General features: G+C 41.4%; 1 protein-coding gene across 1 annotated transcript; it reads right to left on the bottom strand.

Annotated features, from left to right (window-relative positions):
• Window positions 1–518: 518 nt before the first annotated feature.
• On the bottom strand, window positions 519–8,737 carry TECTB (tectorin beta). The gene is made up of 10 exons (XM_033515539.1): window positions 8,445–8,737; window positions 6,501–6,691; window positions 5,993–6,135; window positions 5,840–5,912; window positions 4,472–4,575; window positions 4,309–4,392; window positions 3,950–4,112; window positions 2,088–2,157; window positions 1,202–1,234; window positions 519–721 (listed from the first exon to the last, which is right to left on the bottom strand). Exons 1-10 carry the CDS (start codon window positions 8,518–8,520, stop codon window positions 669–671), a joined length of 990 nt encoding a protein of 329 aa, XP_033371430.1. The 5' UTR covers window positions 8,521–8,737; the 3' UTR covers window positions 519–668.
• Window positions 8,738–11,325: the final 2,588 nt, after the last annotated feature.

The following is an 11,325-nucleotide window of genomic DNA, read 5'->3' as shown; positions in this document are numbered from 1 at the left end:
CTCAATATGTGCCCACACCATGTAACCATCCAGCACTGAGCCTGTCCAGTCAGCAAGACATCCTACTCCTACATTGTGCTCTACTCAATCCAGCCAATCAATACTGACAACACAGAGAATCAGGAAAGAAATGTCAGGTAATTAACTCTGAGCATCTTCTAATTACTGCTAGATGAAATGCACCCTTTCCTCCCATCCTTGATATAGTAGGTTGGTTTTTGTTTTCTTTGAAGACTTCACAGAACAAACTGGGACTTTGCAAGCCCAGGCCTGGAGGGGACTTTGGTACCATACTGAGACTGACAGGGAAGGGGGACCCTGAAGGTAAATTTGGCATTGGAAAATGCTGAGTTTGCACTCTATATTCTCTTTAGAAACAAGTCCTATTGCCATCACAGCTTTTTAAAAGGAGGCATTGGCAGGACACATAACCTAAGGGATTTCACTAGTTTAAAATGCCAGCAGAGACTTGGGAGAAGCAAATCTGCTTTGGGATTTTCCAGTATTTGAGGCACAAAGCTCATGGAATGTTTTATTTATGTGGTAAAATGGTGCACAAGGATTTTTTTGTGGCTTTCCTTTTTCCTCTGTGAAATAAACATCTTTAGTAAAGAAGTCCAGGTCCAAACAGGATCAGGGAAAGTTACGAAGTACAGCCACACTGCATTTTATAATAAAACAGCACAAAATCCAATCACGAAGAGTAGGTGGAAGATGATATCTGCAAGAGAAACACAGGCTATATGTGAATATTTCCCTGTCAGTTTCCTTCTCTTCCCACCCCATTCAATAAAACTGCATGCCCTAATGTGGCTCTGTCAACATATCAAATGTTAACAGATAGACTTTCAAAGGTGTGTTTCAAACCCTTTCCAATCAGAAATGCTTTCAGACACCCCTGTTAACCCAGTAAAATATGATTATTCTTTTTCTGGGAAGAGGGTGTGACATTTAGAGAAAACATTGTTCAGTATTGCAAGTTATTGCTATGATTTTATTGTCCAGCGTGAGGGATGTACCAAAAGAAGGAAAACAAAGTATGTAACACTGGGAAATAAAATATGATTTTGAAATGTTCACTCCTTTGTCAAATTTACTGATATTTTAGGTTTTTTTCTTTGAGCTATGGATTTTATGTTGACAAAGACACTCAAAATCCGTATTTGGGATTGATCTTTCATTGTCATACTTTGCTGTTTACCTGAGAGTCTGTAAAATCTGGATAAACCTTTGCCTGTGTAAAAGAGGAAGAAAAAGATTACATCATGTTGGTGTTTAAAATAAAGCAAAGTGCACCACTGTGCTTTATAAAAGCAGAACAGAAAACATTTGTCACATTTTGAAATTCTGAATATTTCTTCCTCTTGGATTTACTGTTTGAAATTATAAAATGTTCCTCAGTTCTTTTACCTTCTAACATCAGGGGTTTACTGGTGCAACATAATGGATTGTAATAATTCTACTCAGTATTTTTAATTTTAAATTTGCTTTCAGATTGGTGTGGATACAGTTGATAAACTAGTATAAAGGGCTCTGGTAAAAACAGGACTTGTTTCAAAAGATGAACCAGCTCAGAGAGAAATCCCTGGTGCCTGCAGGAGGCAGCAGTTGGAGGATACAGTTGTGTAGAGGAGAAGACTGATGGCAGTGTCAGGAGAAATAGGCACAAAGCATCCCCAGAACACATGAAGGTGTCGTGGATATGCTGAAGTACAGACACACAGTGTAAAGAAAAACTTTCCTGCTGCTCCTGACCTCTCTCCCACTCCTGAACAACCAGTCAGAGTGTGTCTGAGCTGCTGCTGAGGTCACAGGCAGGTGAGCAGAGCTTTCACTGCCAGCTCGGTGTGTCAGTGTTTGGCCATTTACTATAAATGCCAAAGGGGTGCCTTGACTCACTTGGCAAGTGAAGAGAATTTCACTGAGCTCTTCTGCCAGGGTTGGAGGGGACCAGCTCCTGTTCTAGACTCCAGCTGCCCTGGGGGAAAGGGGTCTGGCAGAGGGCTTTGGCTGCCTCTCCCTGCTCCTGTGCTGCCAGCCTCACTGCTTCCCAAAGGGAGAAGCTCCCCACGAGCCCAGCCACTTACTGCGTACGGTGATCTCCGCCACCAAAACACCTCCGGTTTGTTCCGCGCGCTGCTTGCGTTTGTCACATGTCTCAAGAGAGCAGAGAGAAAGCCATGTATACCAAAATTTAAAATTTTACAAATTCAAAATTGTAAAAAAAATTCCAGGCACAATTCTTATGTTTCCAACCAAGGAAATTGCTGCATATTTTCTAGGGAATTTTTTTTTTCTTTTTCCCCTTCCTGTAATGATTGGGGGTTTTAGTGCAGGAGAGATTTAAGGAGAGTCTTTACAGTTCATTTTCTGAAGATTTTGGTGGGCTGCCTTTCCCACCCTGCCTTAAACAAAACTCCTGTCAAGAAGGGGGAAATTGAGCTCCATCTGTTTAACCCCTGACCCCTGTGAAGGCTTCTGTGGTTGTTTATTGCTAATGATAATTGTTGTTCATTGTGTAGAAACAGGAAGCATAAATCCTTTCCATATAGATCAGCTCATGTCCAGCACTAATGATGCCTGTCACAGCTGACAAGGTCTGTATTGGAGGCAGTGCTCTGCAGATTAAAGGTCCTTGTGCATGTCCTGACCTTTGCAGATCCCCAGCTGTGGGCATTTTTATTAAAAACTCAGCAGGTGGTAATTCTGGTTATGAGTTGCTTGTAAGCATGGACCACCAGCTTGGTTCAACCTTAATTGCAGGAGACCACCAGCTGCACTTTTGAGTGGGAAGTGGACTCGAGGGATGTTGCCTGATGGAGCAATTATCCTGCACTGGAGGCTGAGGTGGGAATTCCACACAGTGCCTGAAAGGATGATGTAGGTGTTTGATGGTACTGCCAGAGGGGCACATATGCAGTAATGGGTTTGTGTTTTCTTTTAACTCTGCTCTATGGCTGGATAAAAAGTTGAAAAAATCCTGAGAAACAAACAACAAAATCTAAGAGTTTTTCCCGTTGCCTTTGAAACTTAGAATTTACAATAGTGCGTTTTTGTCAAACATGCAAATTTTGCACTAGTCAGGTGCCCCTGCTTAGCACTGCGTCTGTATAATACAAAATGCTGCCTTAATTTGCTCCTGGACCAAGAAAGGGATTAGAAAGAAAAATTTGGCTCACCAGGAGTGATGCTTTCTCTTCTCCAGCAAGAGACATTTGTTGTTGAAATGACAGCATGTTGGCCAAAGAATATTTTGGGCTTCCATTTCAGGTTAAATAAAATCTGATTTCATTGCATGAGAGAAAGAATGACAAAGCTCTGACTTGGTGAAGGGTGGAAAGAGAAGTGTTTAAAGAAAGACATTTTAGGGGCACCTGTCCATGCTAAATTATGTGCCTGTATAGCACCCTCACCATTCTCCCATCTAAGAATACAGTAGATATTCTGTATCTACCTCAGTTCCTGCTCCAGAGACAATTCATGTATTTTATACAGAGAAGGATATCTGTAAGAGCAGTAACTTACTATAGCATGGCAGAGAGAACTTTCCTTGGGAAGGGAGACTGGGAGCTTTGAGACAAGTTCTCCCACTGCCCCCAGGGTGCTCTTATCACTGGGATACTTAGTAAAATGGAAAAAGCTCAACTTCCTCCTTCTTTCCAGTCTTTTGTTTAACTGTAGCAGTTTGTGAGACAGGACTGTAGTCTGGGATATGGACAGGAGTTGAGTTTTCAATGGCTACCTTATTTCTCAGTATGTTTAAACAAGTTTCCCAATGTTGCCTGTGGCATGACAGGGGTCGGGGTGCACAGCTCGGGGTCCCACAGTGCCATGTCTCCACCCGCTGAGAGCCCTGGCGCTGGCTCAACACCTGGCACAGCCTCGGGAAGGGCTGGCCATCCTCTGTCTGAAAGTGGCACTGTGTGTTTCTCCAGCAGGGAGGCCTTACCACGGGGCAGGAGAACTTCTCGCTGTCGCAGACGTGCGTCTCGCAGTGCAGCCAGACCTTGGACAGCTTGGGGATGTTGCGGAAGCGGAAGGCGTTGAACTGGAACGTGGCGCGGTTCGTTTTCCCGTTCTCATGCACCAGGATGGAGTAGTCTGTGGCACACCTGTGTTGTGTGTGGAGAAGCACGGTCAGAGCCCCCATGGCTTCAGTGAAACATCTCCTGAGGTGACAGTGATGAAAGCATTTGCCCTGCTGTGGGCCAGCTTTTCCTTTGCTCCCTTATACCCACAACCAGCTTTCCAGTCATCCTCAGGGCTGGGCTGAGTAGAGGCGCTCCCCTGGGTCCCACCAGCACCTACCCTTTGGTGATCAAAGGCCAGTGGATCTGGTAGAAATACTCTGAGGAGGGAGTTGCCCAGCAGTTGTTGAGAACAACTTTAAACCTGGGGAGATGCAAACCCCAGATTAGCAAGGAATGTCCCAATTGCCAGTTTATTACTCATTCCTCCTTCCTTTGCCTACCTGTCACTTAAGCCCTTGGCTTCCACTCCAGCAAATATGTCAGAACCAATTTCTGATGTTTCAACAACAAAGGGGGCTTCCTTTATACTTGAGAACTTGGCATTCTTTGGAAGATAAAGACAAAGGCATCATACATTACTTGTAACATGCAAAGCAAGGCATGATTCACTTCAGACACCACTGGAGAGATTGACCCCAGAAATCTGGGTTCTTATACCCTGCAACCTCCAAACTCTACACTGGTAGAATTGCAAGCCAAAGATAATGTTTAAAAATATTTTTGTTAATATTTGGTACACAATGAGATCAGTGACAGAATTTGATGCTGTTTGGGTTGCAGTATGTATTATATTGCATCATGGGTGGGAAGCAAGCTTGCTGCTTCTGCTTCTAATGGTGGGGAAAGCTGGTGGGAGTGAGTGGAGATGAGTACATGGAATGGAAATGGAGTTGAGACATGGCCATATGTTGGAGAAAAGGAATGAAGACAAGTAGAAATCACAAGAAAAAAGCCAGCCTGCTGAACATGGAGCAATGTGGTGCTCAGGTGAAGTTTTTGTTACAAATACACTGAAATGTCTACCTTAAATCCCATTGCTTCTTGTTGGGTAAGATGTTAACAAAGCTGGCACCAGAATTATATAAAGAATATCAGGTTCAGTCCTAGCATTGGTTTACATAGTGGTCAAGACTCCTTTTACCTAGCCTATTTTAACACTGTATGTTCCTAGTTGTGCTTTTCTAGCTGTGCTAAAATAGAGAGGCTGTTTTGGTGCTTTTGACTGTGCTTTTGCAGAGAAAAGATTCCAAGATTAGGAGCTGGCTGCTCCAGCAGTGCAATGGAGCTACGGAGAGGAGAGGGACTCTTCAAAAGATTTGCCTAATATCAGGGGACAACATTTTGTTGGCAAAAAAAATCCAGCATGACCTAAAGATCTGAGAGGTACATGAAACATCTGTCAGGTGAGAGGACCAGGGAGAAAGCTGCAAGAGCTTTGCTGTGTCTGCAGAGGCCATGCAAGGCCAGGAGTACGTGCAGATTCATGCTGCTCTTGCAGTGGGACTACAAACAAGTTTTGATTTTTCTTATAAAACCTGTCAGCAGGTTAGAAATGTACCACTCAGCAGAAAAATCTGCCTGATTTTGAGGGATTAAAAGAACAGTTGGCATGTGTCTGCTCCATTCACTTTAAGTATACCTCTGTTAATCAGCAGAAAGATGAGCCCCTGCCAATCCCACTGCAATTACCTGTGCCAGGCTAGTAATGTGCTCCATGACACATAAGTCAGGAGCAGAAGCCCTGTTTTTTCCAGCTCTTTGGCTGGAGCCTGTGGAAGGTGAAGGTGTGAGTGGCAAAGAGCACTTACAGAGTAGAAGTTGAGGGACAGTTGGCTTTCAAATGAGCCGGAGCTCCCATTCTTCACATGGACAGTGGCCACCCTGGGGACAGGACAAAATTCCACATGAGTGAGGCATGGTGATAAGGACAGGGTGAGACACACACCCAGAAGAGGATGTACCTTTGGTCAAAGGCAGCCTGGTTCACCAGGTAGTTGGCATTGTATGTGCAGGTGAATGAGTAATTCACAGGCTGGCTCTTCACAATCACTGAGGAGTCATTGGAGACGATGGAGTTATAGAAGTGATACACAGGATTCTTGAACTGTGGATGGTGAGAGAGAGAAATGTGGGCAGTACTGTGTCTTTGAGGCACCAGGAATGTACTTTGAAACATGAAGACTCTGGTGTCAAAACAGCCTCCCCGAGAAAATACAGTTTGGCAGCTCTTTATATGCTGTGCTTCCTATTCATATGCCTTACTAAACATAAATTCTGTGTGCAAGTGAACAGCAGACTAATATCACTAAGCCTGTGAGTATTTTTCCTGGAGCTGCAAAGCACAGCTGTGTGATTCTTCCTTCTCCTTGATACTGCAGTCTGACTCCTTCTTCCACCAGTACCTAAATTTTACTTCAAGCTGAAGAGGACAGGACTCTGAGTCAGAAATGATGACCTTCATAATCTTACCTCTGACTGTGTCCCACAGTACGATTTGTTTTTAGGTGACAGGTCTGGGATTGTGAATTGGTAATATCCTGAATCGTGGATGCCATTGTAGCAAATGCCTCCAAGTGCCAGCTGATTAACCTCCCATCCATAAGGACACTCTGGAATTCTGGTAATGATGGTTTTAGGATAGCAGTATACCAGAATTACATCTGAAAGGAAAATGATACATCTGGAGTTATTCAGTGGTAATTTCCTTTCAAAGAGGTGGGTCTGCCCACTTACTTTCCATTTGGCTTAACGTTCTGTGAACAGGGGTGTGTGCTGGAGATCGACTAATGAATGCAGCTTTTGCTACACAAAACTGACCTTTAGGTTGTTAAATTCTGTCCTCTTTGGAAGAGTTTGGCCTTTGCCTTCTAGTCAATGCAGAAGTTTGTGTAAATTTTTTATCTTTCTGGAAGAGCTGATTGAAAAGCAGAGACACTGCTGGGAAACCTGAAGTAAAAAAGGACTGCACTGAAATATGTCTCATTAACTTATGCTGCAAAGCTGGCTTCTGTAACACCACTCACTGTAAAAATAATTTTGGTGAGGTTCTTTGGTAGGCTTTGTAGATCTGCACTTTTTTGTACTGGTGTATAGATCTTGGCCACAGTAAATATCCTGCCTTTTCTCTTCTTGAGCTGGCCCTGTAGTGCCAGCACAAACTGAATTTTTCCAATTGTCAAGTCAAAAGACAAGATATAAAAATGAGCTGAAGAACCTAGGCCTGCTAACAACAACACATGACCCAAACTCCCAGCCCTGTTCACAGCAGTGCTGTGTGTTTGCAAACATAGTGATTGCTAATACAGACATGAATGTTGAACATCATAACAGACAGACTGATTCTGCATCATGATAGCAGAACTGGATATTTTTCAGGCAGAGCTAATTTGAACATCTGATGGAAATTTTAAGGGCAAATATTGACCTTTAGTGACCTGAAAATTGAAAAAGACTTCCAATTACTACAGTGAGAAAAAAAGGCACCCTCCCTGGAATTATTCAGTTATTTCTTTTAAAGCCCTTGCCACTCTCATTTTTTGTGCTAAAAGCTTCATTTTGCAGCCTTTCCATGTCTGCTAGGGATTAATGGGGAAAAGTCAACTAGAGACCTTAACAATTGGCATTTTTTCCTGATTAACAAACCTTCAGCACATGCAAGCTGCTTCTGCTTGTGTTAATGCTCAGATTTATAACTGGCAACTTTACAGCTATGAAAATTCCTGCAGTTAAGAGAAACTGCTTGCACAAATAAAAGTACTGAAATAAATGGCTAGAGGGCCAAATACTTTAGATATACCATGAAATGACTGACAGTAATCTGACAGCAGTCACACACAAAAAAGCAAACAGTAAATTGAGGCATATTCCAACATGTTTCTAGAGCACATTTGGTAATTGTAGTGAAATATACATTGCAGGTCTGTCTGGCAGCAGATCTCTTCAGTTTCTAGGCAGTAATCAGTGTGCAATTAGAGCCTTACCTTCAATGATTTTTGTATTTTTCTTGCTTTAATGTAGCAGTGTGGTTCAGGAGTTCAGCCCAGCACATTCAATCTGATTGTAGTCTGGGACTAAAGCCCAGTTTGGGCAGCAAAGATCTGCTGCATCTAGCCTATACTTTTACAGAAAATTTCTAATTGTTTTTGTTTTCTTTGCTATTTTATGCTTCTGTGATTGACTTTCTTGCACAATGGTTATTGCACAGAGTTAACTATATGCCTAATTCTTTGTGGGGTTCGGATTTGAATGGTACATTCTTTACTGTGCTAGCTCAAAGCAGATCAATAAAATAAATGTAAGGATCAGCTCTACAGAATCCACAGTTTAACTTCCTGAAGGAAAACATTTTGAATGAAAAAATCCTTTGGCAGCTTAATTACAGGAGAAGATCTTAGGAGATTTAAGTTATTTTACCTGCTTTATTTGGGGTGCAAGGCCCCGCAAGCGCTCGAGCCAAGATGACCAGCAGGTAAATAGCAAGAGTCACCATTTCTTGCAATGATCTGAGAACACAGGAAATATAAGCTGAAAATGTCTTTAAAATTAGAAATAAAAACAATGCATTGTCTGCAGTCCTGAACCTGTAGTAGCTACTGTTAAAATGTCCTTTTTGCAGAGAGAAAAAAAAATAACATTATTGCTATTCTGTCACCCAATGTAATTGCAACTGCAGGGTAAATCTTTCAAAGACCATTGCTATAACTACTGTGACAATTTTACTATTTCAGTTTAGTGGTGGTGGCTTTTAATTATTCTAGTTTGATTTCTTGCAAAGAGTCTAAACCTAAAGTGTTACTATAACCAAATGAAACTGGAATAGTGGGATTTGAAAAAAAGAGGGAATAGAAATTAGTAAAAGAATTATGACACAAGAACATATATAATGTGCTTAAAATTTAGTGCTGAAACTATTCTTTATGGTGATGGCTATTCTGATATATATATATATAATCTTCATGTAGCTCAGTTTTGATGATTTATACATTTTCTCCTTTGCTGCTAAATGTTGAGTTTCTAGGAAAACATCCACAGCAGTTATTTACATTTACATTTCAGGCCTCAAACCTGAAAGCTGTTTCCCACAGGGGAAAAACATATACAGCCTGTGGGACTGGGACTGCAGTTCTCATATTTTCCCTTTGTAGACACTCTTCAGTATCAGCCCGCACGCGCACATCACTAAACAGACTAAGTTAGAAGTAAGAAATATCATTTACAGAATAAAAAATAATTCCAATTCAGTAGTTCTAACAAAACCAATCAATTTCAACATTTTCACCCTGGTTCTATTTAAAAATATATATTTCTAAAAGGGTCTTAAAGTACATATCAGTGACAATTCCTTCTAATGATAATCCTATGCAATCTATAAGAAATTAAGAGTTATACCTACGAGACAGGAAGGAGCTAATTATTTCAGATTATCATTCCAGTCTTATTCCAAAAGCAGCGCTGTCAGCTCTTTCCAAGATGTCCTCTTTCAAATGAACCCAGCTGGTGTTATCTTCGCTTTATATAAGCAATCTTGTAAAAGGAGCCCATCTCTGGTTAAATCTCAGCCCGCCAGTATTGTCCAGTGTGAGAGGAAAAAAAAAAGAGTTCTAGAAAAGCAGTTCTCTTCCCCTAGATGGGTCTGTATTGCTGCTATTTTTTACAAATCTTTTACAAATTGACTTTTCACAAATCTTTCTACAGTGATTTTTTACAGATCTTGCAAATAAGTGAACAGAAACCAGCTGAAGATACAGAATTCTTTTGTTTGTGAGTTTATTAGAAAAAATGTAGAATTTCTGGAGAGGTGAAGCTACAACTGCCTGCTAGAATTCAGTGAAAATGTATTTATAGGAATTAGCTGCTTGTCTTAAATGACTTATTGAGAATGTCAAGCTTTTGTGCCATCCAAGTGGACAAAAGTAATGGCAACAGATCATATACTACCTTTGGAGTTGTTCGTTTTACTTATTTTTTTTCTAAAAGCTCACAGGTAGGTAATCTGAGTTTAGGCAGGCTCTTCCATAAGCCTAAGCATTATACTATATAATAATAGTATAATGCTAAATGAACATTAGACTGTGTAATATACATTATTAAACTATAGAATGTGTAAAATTTACCATTGCACAGAAAACAGAAACAAATTTACACACTGTATGACCATCAGTCATGAAGTTGCCTATGAAAGTTTTGGCTAGCTGGTAGGATTTTCTGGTGACCCATTACATCCTGTTTGTGTCAGCTTCTATTGAAAGGCCCAGAAGTAGTGGCTTCACTACTGCTATTTTATACATCTGCATAAAGAAGGTGGGCTTTAAACAGTCCTGCCACGTAAACTGGCCCTGTGTGCTGTTGGACCACTTGTGCTCTGACACCTGTCTTGAGTCACTGAGCACAGAGGATCTCACTGACCTTCCTTGTGGGACCCAGCCCTATGGGGTTCCTTTCAGATGGTCTGGTATCTCCATCCATGGCAGGAGTTTGGTGTGGACCTGCCTTCTCTCAAGCATTTTTTGGCGTACAGGGTGACACAGTAATAAAGCTGTACCAGTTGTCAGCAGTCTGGAGTTTTGGAAGGAGTGGAATGGAAGAGCACAGTGGGCCTGATTTAAACCTGAAATCCTTACCAAGGAGTTTTTAGCTGTCCTGTGAGTGAGATTTATAGGAGCACCTTGAGGACAGAATTCACTACAGACAGAAGTGTCTCAAGGCAGAAGACCTGAGCAAAGCAGGGCCATGAGTGCACCTGCATTGTGAGGGCTGCTCGGCGATGGTCGTGTGCATGTGAATCTGAAATGACATGAAGAATTAAGTAATCAGGGTGACTTCTTCTCAAAAACTGATGCAAAGCCCTAAACAAATGTTGAAAAGCTTATGTATGCCACTGCTTAATTTCAAATATCAAGTCTGAACCAAGATTGAAGCTTTGTAAGGGTTTGCTCTCACTGTTCTTGTGAGTCTGCAAGCCATCACATTCTGATTTAAATGAGATTACTTAAAGATGGACACATGGGTAAAATCCTCTGACCAGGGTTTGTTGATATTTTAATTGAATTAAAGAATAATCCACTGAACAAGAACCAAAGCTCATCAATCATTTGGCGTGATCTCTCTAACTAGAGATTATCCTCATCAGAGATCCTAAAACAAGGAGGATTTAACTCCAGGTGTATGTTTTATAGCCTCACCCCAAATCCTGCAGGGATTCAGGCCTAATTTTGATTTCCTAAGGCTAAGTCTAAATATACACTGTGTCGACATGCACTCATTTTTTGTCTTTCTGTGTGATTGAGTGTGTATA

This window comes from Parus major, chromosome 6 (assembly GCF_001522545.3).
Source record: "Parus major isolate Abel chromosome 6, Parus_major1.1, whole genome shotgun sequence".
Lineage (NCBI taxonomy): Eukaryota > Metazoa > Chordata > Aves > Passeriformes > Paridae > Parus > Parus major.
Note: the sequence above shows the minus strand (reverse complement) of the source record. Positions and strands in the feature narration are given on the sequence as shown.

Bases quoted from the DNA above. Each gene is read 5' to 3' on its own strand.
- TECTB (XM_033515539.1), bottom strand. From the start codon at position 8,520: ATGGTGACTCTTGCTATTTACCTGCTGGTCATCTTGGCTCGAGCGCTT. The intron at 6,692-8,444 runs GTAAAATAACTT...TTTTCCTTTCAG, and splicing joins TTGCACCCCAAATAAAGCAG to ATGTAATTCTGGTATACTGC. The intron at 6,136-6,500 runs GTAAGATTATGA...CACCATCCACAG, and splicing joins ACTGTGGGACACAGTCAGAG to TTCAAGAATCCTGTGTATCA.